Below are 22,060 nucleotides of genomic sequence, written 5' to 3'. Positions count from 1 at the left end.
TCAGCTTTGCAGACGAGTAGCAGGTACGTGAGTAGAGTGTCAGCTTTGCAGACCAGCAGAATAGATGGTTGGTACCTGAACGGATTGTCAGCTTTGCAGACGAGTATAGTAGCAGGTACGTGAGTAGAGCGTCAGCTTTGCAGACTAGTAGAATAGATGGTTGGTACCTGAACGGAGTGTCAGCTTTGCAGACGAGTAGCAGGTACGTGAGTAGAGTGTCAGCTTTGCAGACCAGTAGAATAGATGGTTGGTACCTGAACGGAGTGTCAGCTTTGCAGACGAGTATAGTAGCAGGTACGTGAGTAGAGTGTCAGCTTTGCAGACTGGTAGAATAGATGGTTGGTACCTGAACGGAGTGTCAGCTTTGCAGACGAGTAGTAGCAGGTACGTGAGTAGAGTGTCAGCTTTGCAGACCAGTAGAATAGATGGTTGGTACCTGAACGGAGTGTCAGCTTTGCAGACGAGTATAGTAGCAGGTACGTGAGTAGAGTGTCAGCTTTGCAGACTGGTAGAATAGATGGTTGGTACCTGAACGGAGTGTCAGCTTTGCAGACGAGTATAGTAGCAGGTACGTGAGTAGAGTGTCAGCTTTGCAGACTGGTAGAATAGATTGTTGGTACCTGAACGGAGTGTCAGCTTTGCAGACGAGTATAGTAGCAGGTACGTGAGTAGGCAAGTCTAAGGTACCCAAAAGGCAACTGAGGAACAGGCACTGAGGGTTTGGAGGAAGTGCCTTTTGTATTTGGCGCCAGGATTGCCTGGCCAATAGGAGGACAGGCATAGATTTCATAAATTGCGGGTCTGTGCATGCGCAGACCCGAATCCAAGATGGCGGCGCCCGGGACGGAGCGGACCGCCGGAGGCAGGTAAGTTTGCCGGGGGTCGGGTGAGCTGCCCGATATCCCCGGCGGGTGACATGTACTCACTATTGATGTTTTAGAAGATTCATATCGGTCATAACCATTGGCTAAAAATATTGTAACTCTGCACACTCCATTGAGATCTATGGACGCTCCCAGTCATGAGTACACACACTGCAGAATTGATATGACATCATTCCATCGTTGATCAAGATTTTTAGTCCGCTTTAAAAATCAAATAAAAGGATACAATGTGTTTTGGAGCGATAATCGGTCATGGTTTGAGTGTACACACTAATGGAATATTGGGCCGAACGGTTGTTTATCATGTGTTTGGCCCAATAATCGGGTGAAAAACCTGTAGTGTGTACCCAGCCTTAGTCTTTCTTCTTCTACTCATCTCAATCGGTCTGATGGTTTTGAATTTAAATAAACATAAAGGAGATAAACCATGAGTATGTGTATTGTCTCTTTTTTTATACAATCATTTTTTATTGAAAATAATACAGCATGTATATATGTCATGGTAGCCTCAATTCAACAGTATTGTGAGCTGCATCTACAGCAACAATATTCAAGTGCTTTACATTACAAGTAAAACGGTCATTCGGCAAACTAGGAACATTTTGAGAGAATCCCGCATGCTGGGCTGGAAAATATATTTTAGAATAAACCAAATGTAACTGTCACTCACCGGACCGTGAGTGCCTCTGCTCTTCTGCGTGGTTCTCTCTCCTTCCTGCCGGTGCCTGTCCTGAGCCGCGGCCATCCGCCATCTTGATAGGACTGCGCATGTGCAGGATCCCTGAACTCTTATGACCTTGCTTTTAACTTAATTGGTGGATCAATCACCTCTCCCTATTTAAGGCACCTGTGGCCTTTGTATTGTTGCCTGATCTTGATTCTCACTCCCTGTCAGTCTCTGAAGGTGTTTCCTGTGTCCTACTCGTGTCTTCAGTTTCCTGCTGGATTACCTGCTCTGCTCATCGGCGGTTCCCATACCCGCTACAGACTCCTAAGCTCTCCTGCTCGTGTCTTCAGTTTCCTGCTGGATTACCTGCTCTGCTCATCAGCGGTTCCCATACCCGCTACAGACTCCTAAGCTCTCCTGCTCGTGTCTTCTGTTTCCGGCTGGATTACCTGCTCTGCTCATCGGCGGTTCCCATACCCACTACAGTCTCCCAGCTCTCCTGCTGTGTCTGCACCAGGACAAGCCTCTCTACTCAGCGGTGGTATGCATACTTGTTATTGACTATTAACTGTTATCCTGCATATCTGCCTTGGACAAGTTTCTCTACTCAGCAGCGGTATACATACCCGCTATAGACTATTAGCTGTTACCCTGCATATCTGTTTGGACAAGCTTCTCTGATCTCCAGCTGTATACGTACAGCCATAGACTATTACTATTACTCTACTTATCCGCACCTGGACAAGTTGTTATGTGCGTATCGTCGCTAACCAATAACGATTGTCGAACCTCGATTTGTGTTTCCAAAGCACAAAGATTTATTCGCAATAAGTGGAAAAATATGCTCAAGCGAAGTAATAGTAAATACAGCCGTTACTTATCGCAGGCACTCTGGATCCAGTGCAGTCATTCAATCCTGAAGTCTGGGGACAAGAAGTCTGCACTCTGGATCACAAGCTGCTGCTTATATACACAATCAAATACAGTAATACAATGAAGATGGTATAGCTTGCATCTATTGGTCCGGGTCTCAGGAATGTCCAAGGGGTCGTCACTCATTGGCTGGTTCATCCTAAGGAATCCAAAGGAGGGGGTCATCTCTGCAGGGGGTATGCTCTGCTCTTCCCGCCAGGATTCCTTAGTCTTAAGTAGTTCATAATTCCCTATCATTCATAACTTGCGTATGCACTCTGCGATTCCCTCGCAGAGTGAACCAAACAGTAGGATATGTAATAAGGTTCATTATGATACCACTCATGATGTTATTCCTTTAACCCATTCCGTGTATTTCACTAATATGCATGTAACTCTGATATAACTATAAATACTACTATATTTCGACATAACTGACTGTGTTGCAATTACCATTACTGTGTACTATTTTATAAGTATGCGTGTTTGTGCGAATGTATGGTAAAAGACCGATTACTGTTGCTGCCACGTGCAGTGGATGCGTACGCCCTTTCACGCCGTAGCGTGCCCTTGTACGTCATAGCGTACCGTACGCATCTTTTCAGACAAAGACAACCAGGTTTGCTAGACTTTAATTGAAATGACTTTATCCAATTTGCTGACTTCGACAAAGTCCTCACCTCTTGGCAGTGGTACAACTTGCTATCCGCAGACCACTGACTCCTTCGCTACCTACCTGCACCTGGACAAGTCTTCCCATCACAGCAGTGGTACAACTTGCTATCCGCATACCACTGACTTCCCCGCTTCCTACCTGCATCTGGACAAGTCTTCCCATCACAGCAGTGGTACAACTTGCTATCCACAGACCACTGACTCTCCCGCTACCTACCTGCACCTGGACAAGTCTTCTCATCACAGCAGTGGTACAACTTGCTATCCGCAGACCACTCACTCTCCCGTTACCTTCCTTCACCTATTCACGTCCGCCCAGCTCTTCTTGGTTGATACCTGCCTCTGCACTATAGTTGCAAGTCGCTGACTTTCCTACCATTATAGCGGCGAGTCGCTGACTCCTATCTACTCCATTGATATTCTCTCTCCACCTGCTGTTGTATAACGTTCCTACTATTCACCCTACTGCCCAGAGGATCGCTGTGTAACCCCGTCCCTCTGTTAAGCATTGTCATCTGGTGAATCCTGGGTAGAACTCCTAGTGCCCGTGACAGTAACGTGGTTAAGTTGCTACATTATTGGAATTGGGGATAGAAGTGAAGGGTAGCCGGGGGAGTGTATCACCTCTTTAATGTGTCAGAGTTGTATACCCTTTAAGATTGAGAATGTTAGTTGTGGTTTTCTCCTGTCCTATAGGATTGGTAGGGGAGGAGTTTGTGGAGCCTTAGTTGATGCTAAACAGATATAGTACCTCTCTCATCTGGTTCACCCTCCCTATTTCTTTGTTGGGTGTGTGAATGTACTGCATTGGTTCAGCTTGCTCAAATGAAGACCACGAGCAACAAGAATGTGGAATAATACCAGTGGGTTTCCCTTATAATTGGCTTTTTTTAAGAAGCCACGGCATCGTGCCTGTAGTCACAACATAATCAAAAAACCAGAGTGTTTTTAAATTTTGGTTTAAACCAGCCAACACTGATTTGAATACTGCTTACGTTACTTTTAGTTTTTATTTTATTCTTTGAAGGTTTAACCAATAGGATTGGTTAACCGATCCAGTTAGAGTGGATCCCCCAGCATCCTCTACTTGTAAACCTATTGTGTACTACTATTCATTGTTAATCATGTATTAATATGATTATTTTGTACACGGTCCCAATTTCTTATGCATTATGTTTTTTGAAAGGAGAAATATTTATGCTATAAAGTATGATGATGAAGTACATTTTATTGCTAAATTGGATTGTGGGTGTCAAAAATGACTTTCAGTCTTTACTTGGGCCCTGGAAGAAAAAGTTCTAGAATTATTGGATTACAGAAATCCTGAAGTTGTTGCACTTGCTGTAAAGTGTGTGTGCTCCTTGGTAAGATGGCTGTGTAAGAAAGAGTTTAATCTGCTTTATCCAGCACGGCTGCTTTAAAATCAGTTGGCTCCTACTCTTGGCATCCAGTTCCATTTTGTATGGAAAATGCAATTTTTTTTCATTGTCTCTATTTCAAGAGGGTTTATTTTATTGTGTTTAAATAATTTTGCCTCTGGGAAAGCATGTAGTTAAAGAAGAGGCTCGCCCATGCCATGCAATCCTTTTATGCCTGATATAACTGTTCTCATGTATCAAGGATCACAAATTTCTGCAAAACAGTCATTTAATTTGGGTTTTGCTCACATATAAACAGAGTACCAGTTGTATGTCATCCAGCTGGCATGGGAAATGGGGCTTATCTAATCTTATAAGGGAGTTATTGACTCTCTGAAGTGCAACAGCTTTGGAAATCTCAGAAGGTTGTTAGGATCTTGATGTTTTCTTTGACTTTTAATACCATATATGCTTCAAGGCAGCTGTGTCCAAATATCTTCTGTTCTGGTATCTTTGTAAAACATTGTATATTTTGTGTCAAATGCTACCATTATGTAAATGTCACTTAATAGTCACAGTAAAAAGATTTTTATTGCCCGGTTGTAATTTTTGTACTGTAAGGCCACCTAGCTTCACACTAGTTGATATGCACTAAAAAGTTTAGATTTAAAGAAAAGGGAAGATTCTTGTGACTAACAGGATCTGGCAAAATCACTGCATGGAGTACATGACCAGCATTATACGTAACTCCTCCAAAACCTTTAACAAAGTGTGGGATTCCTGGATGTCCTAATTTCAGTACTGCCCCCCCTTTACTTAGTCCTGAGGCTATGGGTCATGAGGAGAGAAAGCTGAAGTCAATGAGAAGGTAGAATCAGGAGGAAACGTACCTGAAGTCGATTAATTGACAAACAAGACTCTTTGACGGCCCAACAAGGAAGCGCCAATACAAAATTTGATTATGCGTGACCAACAGCAGAAGTGGTGAATGTGCACTAAGTGTTATATAAGAATGTTGAATCATCCCGTATGCTTTTATTGTGTAACGTGATAATGCTGCAGTTGTCATTGTTTATGGTCTCCCCTGTATCTATAGATCATACTTATTTCCCTACAACTAATGCAATCCTCACTGTAAGTGATCATTAAAAGCAAGTATTTAAAAGCAAAACAATTATATTATAGCAACATTAACTGCAAATGTTATGATGGGGATTTTAGTGTATAAAGGTTCACCAAGCTCAGCAGATATTCGAGTGTTGTCAGCCTTTGACCACTGCATATCTGTGTATCTAGCAAAATAAAAGCATGATGTATTCGTTCGTATTTTTCATCAAACATTTAAGCCTACGCCCAAGCAAGGGAACTGGATTGTATGCAGGTCCTACACTGATTAAAATGTAGTTAAATCAGATGCACTCACCTCCCAGGTATCGGGGCTTACATCTACCAAGGGCTGGCTTGTAAGCCACACCCAAAAAGGCCTTATATAAGCCTGATAGACACCTTCCAAGACAACATTAGGCAGCATTTTTGAAACAAAACCAGAGAAGAAATAAGCCAGCACTCGGTTTATCTCAGGGATATTCAGGTAGCTTTGGATTTTATGGGAACCTCTCAGTCTGTGAGAGCATCCCCATAATGACATATTGTGCAGCTAGTTTTAGTATGGATGACGTTTCCTTTGTTCTCCCATAGAGTCTCTGGTGTATTGTGTGGATTGCAGTAGGAAATTGGTCTTGTCCTCCGGTGCTCTCTGTTCACACAGCTGGCACAGTCTGCTCCCTGTGCCTCCTGTTCTGGGTTCTAGCCCTTGGGCTCCCAGTCTATACGGTCCTTGTTTTCTACCTCTACTACTTATGGTGCCAGCTCCTAGTCAATTTATAGTAAATGATCAGTTGTGTTTCTGTCAGTTTTTACTTTGTTCTTCCTAAACAAAGTCTGGTCATTATTATTCCATTAGTTTATTTACTTCTTCCTTTATTCGGATTGCAGGAGCCTTTAGTAGTAAATATAGCAATGCTTTCCAGGGGCTCATGAGCTGCTTAGCTCAGTCTTATACTTTATTTGTCATTTTTACTTTCTTTTTTTCCCACATTTGGTCTCATTTTTTTAAAACTTTTTCTTCTATATTTCCCCTTGTCTACTTGTCTTTTTTCATCAACCTTTCCATTATCCTACTCACTCTAAATTTACGGCTGTTGTATGAATTCTATGCTGCTGCCCTTCACATTGTCTGTGAGCACCAGATCAGACAGGTTGGGAATGGTAGCTACACTCTAGGGGTTATTACGTTGTGCATAATGTACCGCTGATTAATCCTGTGCACCTCTTTGGGGTTGCGGTAGAGTGCCCCTGCTACCATTCCAAAGGCACTCCGTGAACAATTGAATTCCCCAATATAAATTATATTCTCAGCTGTGTCCAGCATCATTCAGATTTCTGCAGATAAGTTCAGCACATTGTTCGTTTATGGACTTCTCAAAGTGCTTTGTTTTCAGTTTGGTCTTATCTGTTAAATGTAATAATACTGCCCAGAGCTTTTCCCAGTACTAACGGCCCCACCACATCTTACTCTGACCGCAGCTTATTCATCTTGTAAGTAGCCAGCAGTTGTCTGTGCTTATCTGCAAACTCCGACATTGTGTCCATCCCAATACTAATACTTGGATGCTGTACAGAACTGCACTCTTGTTCAATAAACACAACTTATTCGGAAAGTTTCTACACCAGACAGTGATAATTGTTGCTGACACTGACAATATTTCCCTGCATCCAGCTTTACAAATCACTGCTCTTAGGCACCTAAGTTGAAAAGGAACTTATGAACTAAAACCGGTTGAGTATATGTAACTTAGTTTCATATAGAGGTGTGTTTGACCCTACAAACCTCCTACATTAGTTTCACAGGTGGCTCACATAACTACAGTGTGCTCTTGGGGACCATGGTCTTTTACTTTCTATCTGTCGGTAACTTTCCATCTATCTCTATTTCACTCCTTATATCATGATACTTACCTCCCTGTACTCACCTAAGACGCTCATACCAGTGTCTGCTCACTGCCTCCCACAAGCTCAGCACTGCCCTCTACTGACAAAGGTCTAACCACTATCTGTACAAAATACATACATAAAAAATAAAAATAATTTAGCACCAGTTAAGGCCATGGTAAATATGTCTAATATACCGTATATACTCGAGTATAAGTCGACCCGAATATAAGCCGAGGCACCTAATTTTACTACATAAAACTGTGAAAACTTATTGACTCGAGTATAAGCCTAGGGTGGAAAAGAGCACTAATTTAAAAACCTAAATGAAAATGATAGTTTCAATGTATGAAATCATTTGTAGGTAGATGACAAGGAACATTCATAAATGATTATAAAATCATTGGGTACAACCTAACCTAAATAAAGGGGTAGGGATATAAATGTATGAACATGGTGGCTGTATTGTTGAGGTTGAGAGAGAGAGAGAGAGAGAGAGAGTTGTTTTCGTGTGTGTATGATACTTTATTACATTATTATATTGTGTACAAAAATGGTAATATGACTACAGCATTCACTACTAATAATGTGAAGCCACATCTCTGCACACTAAAGTCTGACGTATGCCTGGTACAAATACTACTGTGTCTAAACTGGATACATCTCGAGACTTAACATATGCACTACACTCACACACTTTATGCATCCACCTCTAAATGAGCCCCATTAAGTGCATGTATATATGTACACACACCCAACCAGGAGGAATCCAACTGTTCTAGTTGGACTGGTTAGTAGTATAACTTGTACACCGATGTTCCTGCTTTACTTAAGTAGTGGTGACCAACACTATGTAATGATAACAATACTTCATAAAAGCACGATATACCACATACTTTTACATAGTATTTTGCATTCCATGTCTTTTCTATTAACAAACATTTGCATATTGTACAAGCAATATATATTGTACAGAATATTATATTTATATATATATATTAAAATTACTGTACAAAATAATTTCATTTAGCATTTCATGGATCTATAAGACTCCAGATGGCCCTCTGAATATCTGTGGCTCACCCCTTGGCTCCTATGTGTCCTGACACTTGGGTGGCAGAATGGCACTTACACATAACATACATGGAGATAGACAGACAATACCACACAGGTGTAATCTTACAATGAGTAGTAAATGCCGGTTAGAAGCTGCACCATAAATTCAGAGGAGACCTGTATTCTGTTCTTGACACCCATGTATTTTCTTGCATGTTGGCGAGGGTATCCACAGACACAGAGCCTTGAGGATATCTGACACAGGGATCGGGGGGAAAGAGCTGGCATGTAGTTTAAGGCAGCATTATAGCACAGTAAGAGAAATGTCAATACTTCAAACCTGTTTTGAGCTGTTAACATCTCTCTCTGTGGATGAGGTCCGCTGTACACGACCCTGGCGAGGCCATGTTGTGACAGAGCTCCGTCTGTGAGTGCCATTGACCCTATACTAGAAGGCTCGTGGAATACGGATGGCTTCGATAAGGATGGAATTGTAAACGACAAAACCTTGCTGTGTCCCTGTTCATCCATAATTTCCAAATTGTAGATACTCAGCAGAAGAGCCTCGATGCAGCCATTGCTCTGTAGGTCCCTGCTGGTGGACACAGACAGGTAACACCATATTAGTTCTGGAAGGAACTGAATCGTAAACGTCCTCAAGTGCTTCTCTTTGCTGCGGTAGAACTCAAAGAGTTGGTGGCAGACTGGTTCCAGCAGCTCACTCTGAGGTTCCTGAATCACTTCATACAGGGCAGAGACCAAAGAACTCTTCTCCTTCAAACTTACAGCATAACTTGTAATGGATGCCTCAGGCAGGGTCTTAAACTCAGATAACCATTCCTCCACAGCTGCTCTCTCTGTAGTCAACATCTTCCCACATCTAGTAGTCTATACTGGTCGTCTTGTGATTGAGAACTGTGACCCCCTCCACTCACATATCACCATTAAGTACAACAAGGACTCACAATGCGGAGTGAAGAGTGGAGGTGTTCCCTAACTGGATGGGCCGGTTCGGATCCGCACAACAAAGTTTCCGAGCATTTGAAAGGAAGTGGATCCCTCCCTACTGGTGCTCTCGCCGAAAAGGTCCTAGAAGAAACCACAAAAGGCTGGAGGAAGAGCAGCCGATCCGAGTCCAGAATGGTCACCCAGGGATGCAGCATGACATTGCTGGCAGAGACTCAGCCTCCCGCACCCTCGCTCTTGTCTCTTCTCCTCGGGAGATTTTTCACTTACCCGGCAGATGCGTTCCAACAACAGGAAGTTCGGCATTTGGAACGCAAGTTTGCGTTCCAAATGCCGAACTTCCTGTTGTTGGAACGCATATGTAGAAGTTGACAGCCGAGGGACCGAACACCAGGTAAGTTCACCCGTGTATAAGCCGAGTGCCCTTTTTCAGCATACAAAAGTATGCTGAAAAACTCGGCTTATACACGAGTATATACGGTATATGTCTAATATATAAATAATAAATAAATTAAATATAAAAAGAGCAGCATGGCGTAAAAATCTAGCAAAGTGCTAGCCCTGAAACTGTGCCCAATTCTATGTGGTCTTTCCATAAATCCATGCCTCGTGTCCTGAAATAAATAAGGATGAGCGGGCTCGGATGTCTGGAATCCGAGCCCACCCGAACAGTGTGATTTCGAGTCAGATCCGAGCGATGTCCGGGTATTCCCGCCAATTCCGAAACTTAAAACGAGGCTCTGACTCATAATCCCGCTGTCGGATCTCGCGATACCCGGATCCTTTAAATTCCCCGCTTGCCGCCGCCATCTTCACTCGGGCATTGATCAGGGAAGAGGGAGGGTGTGTTAGGTGGTCCTCTGTCCTGTGATTTCTCGTGCTGTGCTGTGCTGTGTTCTGCTCAGTCCAGTCCAGTGGTGCTGTGTCCTGTGCTCTGTCCTGCTGAGTCCAGTGGTGCTGTGTCCTGTGCTCTGTCCTGCTGAGTCCAGTGGTGCTTTGTGCAGTGCTGTTTCCTGCTGATTCCAGTGGTGCTGTGTCCTGTGCTCTGTTCTGCTAAGGGCATTGTTATTTCTAAATTATTCCAAAGTTATAAAAAATTTATTAAAAAGTTCTAAAAAAAATAAATATAAAAAAATTATACGAAAAAAAAAAAATTAGGTTGAAAAAAATAGGTAGTACTATTTCAATTCAAAGTCACACTACGTTCACTCTTGCAGCTGTCACAAAAAATAGGTAGTACTATTTCAATTCAAAGTCACATTACGTTCACTCTTGCAGATGTCACAAAAATTAGGTAGTACTATTTCAATTCAAAGTCACATTATGTTCACTCTTCCAGCTGTCACAAAAATTAGGTACTGCTGTATAACTACAGTCCAGTGGTACTCTCCTGTGCCGCAGATAATTTGTAAAGGCTTTGCCCAGTGTGTGTGGTTTAGGGGTACGCTCTCTTGTGCTGCATATAATGGAGTACCAAAATTTTGAAGATAAAGTAGGGAAAGATCAAGAACCACTTCCTCCTAATGCTGAAGCTGCTGCCATTAGTCATGACATAGACGATGAAATACCATCAACGTCGTCTGCCAAGGCCGATGCCCAATCTCCTAGCACAGGGCATGTAAAATCCAAAAACCCAAAGTTGACTAAAATTAGCAAAAAAAGAAAATTGAAAACATCTGAGGAGAAACGTAAACTTGCCAATATGCCATTTACGACACGGAGTGGCAAGGAACGGCTTAGGCCCTGGCCCGTGTTCAGGACTAGTGGTTCAGCTTCACCCAAGGATCTAAGCCCTCCTCCTCCCCCCCTCTCAAAAAAATTGAAGAGAGTTATGCTGTCAGCAACAACAACAAAACAGCAAACAACTCTGTCTTCTAAACAGATGACATCACAAATCCCTAAGGCGAGTCCAAGGGTGTTGGTGGTTGCGAAGCCTGACCTTCCCATCACTGTACGGGAAGAGGTGACTCCATCCACCATTTGCAGCACACCCTCTGCATATGCTGGAAGGATGACCCACAGTGTAGATTCAGATTTGGATAATCAAGGTGTCAAGGAGGCTATTGATGTAGCTGGCATTGTGGAGGAACTTGACGAGGAGGATGTTGATGTGGTTATCATAAATGAGCCACCAGGGGGGGAAACAGTTGTTGTCCATGGGATGAAAAAGCCCATCGTCATGCCTGGTCAGAAGACCCAAAAATCCACCTCTTCTGTCTGGAGTTATTTTTATCCTAATCCGGACAACAAATGTATGGCCATATGTACCTTATGTAAAGCTCAAATAAGCAGGGGTAAGGATCTTGGCCACCTAGGCACATCCTATCATTTCAGCCACAGTAGTTTGGTAGGCCCTGTCGCTGAAATGATTGGTTTGTTAAAGTGTGCATGTCCTATTTCAACAACATCAGGGTGGGTGGGAGGGCCCAAGGACAATACCATCTTGCAACTCTTTTTTTTTGGCATTATGTGCTCTTTGGGGCCTAGTTCTATCTCCATCAGAGATATTCCTGCAGGCCATGTCACCGGCACAGCTATGTTGGTGTTAGACGTGCGCTGCATACTCTGTCTGATTTAGCAGAAGCTAGCCATTGGCCTTGATAATCAAATAGGCTTTCCGTGATATTACATTGTCAGGGATTAGGCTAAACAGAGTGTCATGGTATTTGAGATCCTTACCTTACCTACACACAGCGTATACAGTGCTGCTATTTGTTCTATCATATTAATGTTTAAATAGGGTCTCTACATATTAACACACTCCGCTTGCTCACATCACCCAGTGAAGCAAGCGCTATATAAGTGCCAACTTTTATGCACGTTAGGCAGCATCTTTAACGAGAATACAGTATCTATATAATTGTGAGTGCTTTAAGATCTTACATGACCTTTAATCAGGCCACTTTAAGCGCTGCTCTATTACAGATCTCTGTACAGTGATCATCATGCATATTTTTGCAGAACCAATTTAAATATATAAACAGGGTCTCCTAGAATACGTACTATTTTATTTAAAGGAGTTTTAAGGGGCATTACACTCTAATAGAGAGACTCATCATTTCTGAATTAAAAAAATGCTCTAATTCTTGTTAAGTTCCCAAAAAGAGGAACTGCCATTTCTATTACTACGTTCATTGTTTGTGTAGTTCAAAAAATGAGGAACTGCCATTTCTATTTATATTTTCATTCTATATGTAGTTCCCAAAAAGAGGAACTGCCATTTCTATTGATATTTTCATTCTATATGTAGTTCCCGAAAAGAGGAACTGCCATTTCTATTTATATTTTCATTCTATATGTAGTTCCCAAAAAGAGGAACTGCCATTTCTATTGATATTTTCATTCTATATGTAGTTCCCAAAAAGAGGAACTGCCATTTCTATTTCTATTTTCATTCTATATGTAGTTCCCAAAAAGAGGAACTGCCATTTCTATTGATATTTTCATTCTATATGTAGTTCCCAAAAAGAGGAACTGCCATTTCTATTTCTATTTTCATTCTATATGTAGTTCCCAAAAAGAGGAACTGCCATTTCTATTGATATTTTCATTCTATATGTAGTTCCCAAAAAGAGGAACTGCCATTTCTATTACTACTTTCTTTCTTTCGTTCTGTATTTCAAAAAAAAAGGAACTGCCATTTCTATTACTACTTTCTTTCTTTCTTTCTGTATTTGCAAAAAAGACGAACTGCCATTTCTATTGCTACATTTTTTTTTTTTTGTAGTTCCAAAAAAAAATAACTGCAGCCTTAACTGCTATGTTGGTGTTAGACGTGCATCCGGTGTCCGCCATCTGTGCAGTGGTATTAAGACCAGTTGAGGGTTTTATATTGTGGCCCGGTACCAAATTGGGTACCGGGGCCACTCCACTACGCAGTCCAGATAGATGCGTATCAGATATTAAACTACATTCAATGTTGGGGCCAAATCCAAAATTAATTAAAATGACCTGTCATCGTCAAAAACAAGAGGTATTGACGCGTTAGAACTACACCCTGTATATGCTGCAGAGGATGTAGGATCAGCCATCTGTAGAGGGAAATTCAGACCAGTTAAGTTTTTTTTTATTGTGGCCCCGGTACCAAATTGTGTACCGGGGCCACTACACTACACAGTCCAGATAGCTGTGCAGTGGAATTGAGACCAGTTAAGGTTTTTTATTGTGGCCCCGGTATCCAAATTGGGTACCGGGGCCACTCCACTACGCAGTCCAGAAAGCTACCTCGGTCCAACGTTTTGGACTAAAAACAATATTGTGAGGTGTGAGGTGTTCCAAATACACTGGAAATTAGTGTAAATGATTGTTATTGAATGTTATTGAGGTTAATAATAGCGTAGGAGTGAAAAACAAACAAACTAGATATTAGCACTTTTTATGCTTTTTTAGAAATAAATCAGAACCCAAAACCCTAAATCAGAACCAAAACCTTTCGTCAGGTGTTTTGCCAAAACAAATCAGAACCCAAAACCTCAAGCTAATCAGAACCCAAAACACTAAAAGTGCCCGGTGCACACCCTTAGAAATAATCTGTGCTGTCCTGAACACTTTTAGGATCAGATTGGCCACAGGCTTCTCTGTCTTTACCTATTTCCAGATCAGAAGAGGAAAATAATCAGAGAGGCTCTGTCCATAGTCAAATGCACCTTAGCAATAAAATATTGAATATTGATTAAACTTTTAGAAGAAGTTTTCTGTCAATGAAGATCCCTTTGAAGCTTGTGTCTTATCATTCAGGTATTTAAACAAAAATGGCCAAGTGCAGGAAGTATAAGCGCCACTCTCTATATCTCTCTATCATCTATTTATAATAGCAGGATTGTTATCACAGGCCCTTGCGTTTAATGGTTACAGTATATATTTTCTAATATGGCTTTTGTTATAAGTTTGTAAACCGGAAACATCTGTATGGTGTATGTGGCCCTCAGGCACTTTTTCCCCATATTATTCCAAGTGATCTGATTTCATGAGGTCAGGCAATAGGCTGATTTTACAAAGGACTTTGCATTTCCATATAGGAATATTCCGTTAGTTTCTGGGGAAACACAAGAACATGCCGTTCATATAAACCAGCGAGGGGCAATGTACATTGCATGCGGTAGATGCTGGCATTATCTTTGTCCTTCTGCTGCTTGTGTGCTAGATATACAGCTCATACTCGGTGGATTTCAGTATTGCAGATCATGTGTGTGATCAAGCGTGGTATAACTATGCACTACATACCTACTATCATCCAGGGCTAGACATAACATGACATCTTCATACCTCCCAGCATTTGGGAATCCGACATCGGGTCATGGGTAGTGGCCGTATCATAGTGGGGGCGTTTTCACATCACAATGGGTTGGGACCACATTGGGGGCATTTCTAGCACCTTTGAAGCGCTAGGCTGCTCCGTTCTGTCCTCCTCTCCCCTCCAAACACCTCCATTGTGTGCGTGGAAGCCGTTCTCCTCTGCTGTGCCAGGCTGAGCATCAATGAATGAGACATAACATCCGAGTTTCCCACCAGTGGGACTGAGCTGTCCTGATCGGGATGGCGGAACGGTCCCACCAAAATTGGGACGGAGGTATGCAAATGTGTCGTCATCTAACTTGTGATATGAATTAAGTTGCTGTATAAAGCAGCATTCCCAGTTTACTTGTTTTCACTTATCTGCTCAGTCCCCTTATTATAATCCGTGGAGCTGCAAATCTTTCCTCAGGCTCCTCTGCAGTTATTGCACCAGGGCAAGTTTTTTTCACTTTAAAAAGGACACTAAGTTGGGTGTGACTTCTTATCGGTCTGTGTGGTCCCACCCCCATAGGCTGTACACCAATAACCAGGGCTTCATATGCCTTTTTCCCTGTGGTTATGAGAGAAACAATGGAGCCTCTGGGAAAATGACTGCATCAGGCAGCCCCCAGTGCTCCAGTTATGAGAAATCGGCACAATAGTCAAACATTTTCATAGATTACAGTCATAGGCAAACCGAGGAGGTGTTTCCTAGTGCCTGGAAACCCCCCTTCAGCCTGGGGCACTGTATAATTGAGGTGGCTGACCCTGCCCCCGCTTCACACGGCTCTGCTTGAAAAGGGAGAGCTGCGTGCACCTAACAGTAGTGCACTCAGCACTGCCCATGTATATTATAGGGATATGAAGAGTTGGAGAGCAGCCAAGCACTGTCTAATATTATAGCTACGCCCCCATGCATGCTGGTCACACCCACTGGCGGCGTGGTGTGGAAACCCCCGTCTACAAATACTGCGTTTGCCCCTGACAGTGTAGCCTTAAACTACATAAAGTTTGTGAGTGTGATTCTTAATTATTAAAGGGACACAGTTTTTATATTTGTGTAGAATTTAAATGTATGTTTGAACAAACTTTCAGATGTGTATATTTGATAGCTGATTTATATAGATCATGTTTTTATTTATTTTTTATTATTGTAGTTGTATTTTTTTTTATATTTCTTTGTACTATTGCTTCTATTGTGCTGTCTACATGATTTACCACTTTTCACTAAGCTGCCTACAAAAGGTACTTGGGCCAGTTATCAAGAGCCATTTCATTTGTAAGCTTAAGTGCAAACCACATGTGAACACACGTATAAACATTGTGGGGTATATTTACTAAACTGCAGGTTTAAAAAAGTTGAGATATTGCCTATAGCAACCAATCAGATTCTAGCTGTCATTTTTTAGAATGTACTAAATAAATAACTAAAATGTGATTGGTTGCTATAGGCAAACATCTCCACTTTTTCAAACCCGCAGTTTAGTAAATATACCCGTGTGTTTGCTATTTGGTTTACATGCGTTATAACATGTCTTTAATATGTGCTGGACATGTTTGCGAATGCTTTTAGATGTAAGGTGAACTGGTGAGCATTGTTCTGGAGAATTTATTGGGGGGCGGAGCTACCAGAGACTAATCCATGGGACAACAATGTAATAATATTCACCACTGAAGTCACTGAAATACAATAGTGTTTCCATCATAGGTATACTAGTGTTGTGTTTCATATGGAATATGATGTGTGTATTCCCATATTCTTCATATTGTAATGTTTGTTCTACTTTTTTTTGGGTATCCACGCATGCGTAATACGACTACCCGGTCCACATCATGCACTATCTAGGCTTCCTGATCTACTAATAAAACAAATAATAAAATAACAGTGTTTAGGCAGGATAATGCATTGTTTTCATTGATTGTTACCACTATCCTGGAAATGACAAAAATATGATAAATCTTTCCTTTTATATATAAAACATGAATATATTGTAGCTGGCTCCATTAACAGTGAACTACATGAGAATTAAAAAGTTATTAGTTTTTTTTTATTATTATCATTTTTTTGTTTTATAGATGCAATCACCGGGGCATTGTTTATGCTGAATTTGAATGACTTTGTTCTAAAAACCAACTTGAAGGAAAGAAGCAGGAATCTGATCGGTCCAGTTTCTGGCTCTGTTAATCTAGAAGCCAATTGGTGCAAGCACAGCGGGAATCCGGGTCCCCAACATTCAACTCCAAAAATCCTTCTGGATGTGAGATGTGGGGTGTTACAGGTGAGGCTGTTGTGTAGTGTAAGGTCCTGAATAAAAGTACAGCTTGTGTAGTATTTACAGAACCTTCCACCTATTTTATACTCTACGGAGAAGCTCAGTGTGCAAGAGGAGACTTTTCTGGGCCGGTTACGCACTGGCTTTTGTGCGAACCGCTGTTTGCAGGAAAAGCTCTAGCTGGGGGTATAATAAGTTCATGCTGGTGAGTGCAGTGCTGGAGCATCAGTGAATGGGGGTTTGAAGAGACTTGCAAATATGATTAGATTGAACTCCCTCCTCCCAAAATATTACCAGGTCAGTATGATGGTTTGGGGTCCATAAAACCCTGTTTTGTTATACTGAAAAAGTAATAAAATGTAAGTAAAATGCAAACATTATTGTTTGTTTAATAAACTTTTATTGAAATTAAAACTCCCCAAACCCTCATTCACCAATTTATTTATTGCATGGTATTGCAAGGTCATCTTTTTTTGTAATCCAAAAAGAAGTGCTACTTTTTTGTAATGCACAGGAAATAAAAAAAAATGAGACGACACAAACCGGTCCGTCTCTCCAAACACAAGTTCAAGATATACGCAACTCTAAAGTACTGACACAAGTTGTGTACATGCTGTCAATTTTGTCCCAAGAAACCTGATTACACCAAGCAAATGCATTTACGTGGAACTACAAGAGCCACTTTGTAACTAACCGATCAAAAGTTTAATTTGAAACAAGAACATCTTGATTGTGAATGATCTATAAAACACAAATGAGAAAATGAAACCTATAAAAGAAGTTATAAGTATAGTATTTATTTAATTTTATTTCATAAGTATAGTATTTATCTAATTTTCACAGGGGGCATCTTCGTGAGTTATGGATAATCGTGGCACATTTCATTTGATTCATGGTATAAATTGTTATATATAATTATCTGTGTTGACGTTAACCAGGATTGAGCACAATAGATTACTGTACTGTGAACACGAGTCAGAGGAAGTTATCTTTCTTTCTAACATTTCTCATGAACTATGAATGAGTCCTTGCCAAATAAAATATATAATCAACATGAAAAAGTGGTGTTTAGATAACTTCCAGATTGAGCTGTATGTTTTTTATACCTTTCCATAGCTAATAATATTTTCTTTATAGGTTTTCTGGGGTCAAGAGAACCTGAATTGCTTAACACTTTTACATGAGCTTCTCCAAGAATACCTGAGTAGAGAGTTGGGGCTGAGGGCCGCAAATAGTGAGCAGCCCCTTCTCCCAGTCTCCCCCGCTATTGGTAGACCTTCAACCTCTAAACCGGAGCATAGCTCGGATGACTTGAGGACTGGCCTTTTTCAATACATACAGGATGCTGGTAAGTTAACTAGCTCCCCCCAAGGCCGTTTACATATCTTTACAGATTCACTTTTTGAGATGTATTTTCATCCAGCTTAATGCATTGACAAGCTTGATTTCCTTGACGTTGGCCAACTCATATGACTGACGGAAATGTGGCTATTTAGTAAAATAACAGTAGTATGAGAACTGTAGAACTCTAAAATGCATTAATCAAGACAGATCTGTCATCTTTATTTATAAGATGATATATTGACATTTAACATGAAGAGCGTAGCACATACCATCATTCGCGCTACCCCTGTTGATTAAATAGGTTGTACAGGTAAATTTAACATTCTTCCAACACCCACCCCATGCCATCTAATCCCCCAGACCCCCTACAACCCCATTATGGGCTATTGTTCTATTTTTTTTTTCTATACTTAATTTTTTATGAAGCAGGCACTTATTTACTTAAATGGACCGGCTTGGCCAGCACTTGACAATATGTTTGGGAGAACCATTAATTAGATGACCCTATGTGTATTGTGAGGAATACGATAGCCCAACAAGCCAAGAGGACACACCTCTGGAGTGGGTATATCAGGGGAGGAGAACATCACACTAATGTAGTCCAGAAGAACAAGGTTGAGAGCTGGGCACACAGCTGTCATATGACAGAAGAAACCACTGCCATTTACAGTGTAGATCTGTGTCCATGTGGCCCATTTGATGTAAGCACACAGCCAGGAGCTGTTAATTATGAAGATGGTAGATTTCAGTTTGCTTTTCCTGAGATGAAATGTCCATCTCCAAAAAAGAATTCAGAACTCCATCCCAGCTCTCCTACGATAAAGTAGAATAAATGTTAAATTGTTACATTTTATTTTATTTTTATTTGGAATGTGAAAAGAAGTATGCAAGAGATGTTATTTCCACTAAAATGGTGATGGGAGTCTCCACTTAGCGAAGATAGGGAAGTCTGAGAGGAATATAGTAAGGGAGGATACAATGGGTGCATTAGAGGGGGTGTGTTTCTCTGCAATTGAAGATTGTAGGCTCTCTTTAATGGGACCTTGGGTAACTTTGGGGTCATTTACATATCTTTACAGATTAACTTTTCTTTTCTTCTACGACTTTTTTGAGATGTATTTTCATCCAGCTTAGTGCATTGACACGCTTGATTTCCTTGACGTTGGCCAACTCATATGACTGAAGGAAATGTGCCTATTTAGTAAAATAACAGTAGTATGATAACTGTAGAACTCTGAAATGCATTAATCAAGACAGAACTGTAATTTTTATTTATAAGATGATATATTGACATTTAACATGAAGAGAGTAGCACATACCTTAATTTGTGCTATCCCCATTGATTAAATAGGTTGTACAGGTAAATTTAACATTCTTCCAACACCCACCCTATGCTATCGAATCCCCCACCCCCCTACCTCGTTATGGTCTATTGTTCAATTTTTTTTTCCATACATAATTTTCTATGAAGCAGAAGTGGCTTTATTGCTGGCCTTCTTGACAACCAGACCATCGTCCAAAAGTCTTCGTCTTACTGTGCGTGCAGATGCACTCACACCTGCCTGCTGCTATTTCTGAGCAAGCTCTCCACTGGTCGTGCCCAGATCCCGCAGCTGAATAAACTTTAGGAGACATCCTGGCGCTTGTTGGATGTTCTAGGGTGCCCTGAAGCCTTCTTCACAACTATTGAACCTCTCCTTGTAGTTCTTGATGATTCGATAAATGGTTGATTTAGGTGCAATCGTACTAGCAGCAATATTCTTGCCTGTGAAGCCCTTTTTGTGCAAAGCAATGATGACTGCACATGTTTTCTTGCGGATAACCCTGGTTAACAGAGGAAGAACAATGATTTCAAGCACCACCCTCCTTTTGAAGCTTCCAATCTGTTATTCTAACTCAATCAGCATGGCAGAGTGATCTCCAGCCTTGTCCTCGTCAACACTCTCACCTGTGTTAACGAAAGAATCACTGCCCTGATGTTAGCTGGTCCTATTGTGGCACGGCTGAAATGCAGGGTAAATGTTGTTTTTGGCATAAAGTCCATTGTCATGGCAAAGAGGGACTTTAAAATGAATTGCAATTCATCTGATCACTCTTCATGACATTCTGGAGTATATGCAAATTGCCATCATAAAAACTGAGGCAGCAGACTTTGTGAAAAATAATATTTGTGTCATTCTCAAAACTTTTGGCCATGACTGTACATTTCAGTCTTGTTTTCTTCATGATTGTGTACGTCATTGTTGGGTTATTCTCTTGTGTTGATATCCTGGCACCTGCAGTACTGACCTATTCATCCTGGTCTCAGTTGTCGTCATTCTCTATCTCCTGTCTTTGTTTACTGGCTAGATGCACAGAAGATCCCCAATGCTTTTGAAGTGGTCTTTTATAATGAGACTGAAGACAGTCCAGGGATGATGCTGTGGAAATACCCTGAGCCCAGAGTCCTGACGCTGGTGCGAATAACCCCGGTGCCTTTCAACACAACTGAGGATCCCGATATTAGCACTGCGGACCTCAGCGATGTCCTACAGGTTTGTCTGGAGAATTAGTGTCCAATATGTGTTCCTTATGAGATTTAAAAACTTGATTATACTGATTCATTAAGGAAAGTAAACCCAAAAAAAATTAGTAACTTTGCACCTTGGCAAAACAATGTTGCATTGGAGGGGGAGCTAAATTTTAAATGTGGGGATATGTCTATAGTTAGGGTAGGGCATGCTCTAGATCAACTTAAATTGCAGTATAAACATAAAGCTATAAATTATTTGTGTGCTACATGAAAAACAACCTATATTTATCTTATGTGCAAAATAATAAACTGATTTGCACACCTTGCATAGTAACATGTTTTTGTCCAGGAGAAAACTTACTCGTTTTTTTACTTTCCTTAATGAATCAGGCCCTAAATGTTTTACTTCTAAAGCAATTATTTCTCCTGCTTCTGAGCTTTTCACTTAGCACTAAGGCTAAGTTATTGATTTTCTCTGATTATGAGTAACGTACAAGAGAGATTTTCCATCTCTCCTCTGTACATCTGTGAGAAACAGAACCAAAGAGAGATGGGTTTAAAAACCATTTGTGTGTGTAAGCCCTTAAGCAGTTTTACCATTGGAATTATTTAAACATTTCCTGATGTTTTTGCAAAGTTAGCAGCATAGAGGCAAAGTGGTTACACTCCGAACAAGGTTTGCAATCTGTGTGTGGTTTATACGTTTTTCCTGGTTTCCTCCAATGGTATAAAGGGATACTGGTCCCTTGTGTGTATGTTTGTGTGCTTTGCTAAGGAAAATAGCTTGTAAGCTCCACCTGGGAAGAGCTAGATTTGTCTGAATAAAGGTTGCTGATTGTACAGCACTGCAGAATGTTGGTATACTGTCCTGTCTCACCCAGCTGAGTGTTGCCATATGCCCATGCCCACTTTGGGAAGTGCCTTGTGAAATGTGACCTGCATGTGGTTTCTGCTGCCATTCAGTTCACTTTACCTTTCCTTCAAGGGTTGGGGACAATTGTTTAATGAAACGTTGCCAAAGATTTAGGCTAAATGTCACAGATGGGCGCTAACTTCTCTTTCTTAGATTTTTACTTGCATGGTTTCCACATTTACTCTGCTTAGTTCCTTGCTCAAAGCCATTCCCCAAACTTTTCTCCATCTGGCCC

At 41.1% G+C, this 22,060-nt stretch overlaps 2 protein-coding genes across 5 annotated transcripts in view; one reads left to right on the top strand and one right to left on the bottom strand.

Moving 5' to 3' along the window:
* The window catches only part of VPS13B (vacuolar protein sorting 13 homolog B), a 718,815-nt gene that overhangs the window by 561,348 nt on the left and 135,407 nt on the right, over positions 1–22,060 (top strand). For all 4 annotated transcript variants that reach the window (XM_075213864.1, XM_075213863.1, XM_075213867.1 and 1 more), the window contains exons 37-39: positions 16,860–17,062; positions 18,194–18,404; positions 20,750–20,934. In XM_075213864.1, the coding sequence (XP_075069965.1) occupies positions 16,860–17,062; positions 18,194–18,404; positions 20,750–20,934 (599 nt within the window). The remainder of the gene's footprint in view (positions 1–16,859; positions 17,063–18,193; positions 18,405–20,749; positions 20,935–22,060) is intronic.
* On the bottom strand, positions 8,515–9,527 carry LOC142159196 (hyccin-like). The gene has a single exon (XM_075213868.1). It carries the CDS (start codon positions 9,411–9,413, stop codon positions 8,667–8,669), a length of 747 nt encoding a protein of 248 aa, XP_075069969.1. The 5' UTR covers positions 9,414–9,527; the 3' UTR covers positions 8,515–8,666.

Source organism: Mixophyes fleayi, chromosome 5 (assembly GCF_038048845.1).
Source record: "Mixophyes fleayi isolate aMixFle1 chromosome 5, aMixFle1.hap1, whole genome shotgun sequence".
Classification (NCBI taxonomy): Eukaryota; Metazoa; Chordata; class Amphibia; order Anura; family Limnodynastidae; genus Mixophyes; species Mixophyes fleayi.
Note: the sequence above shows the minus strand (reverse complement) of the source record. Positions and strands in the feature narration are given on the sequence as shown.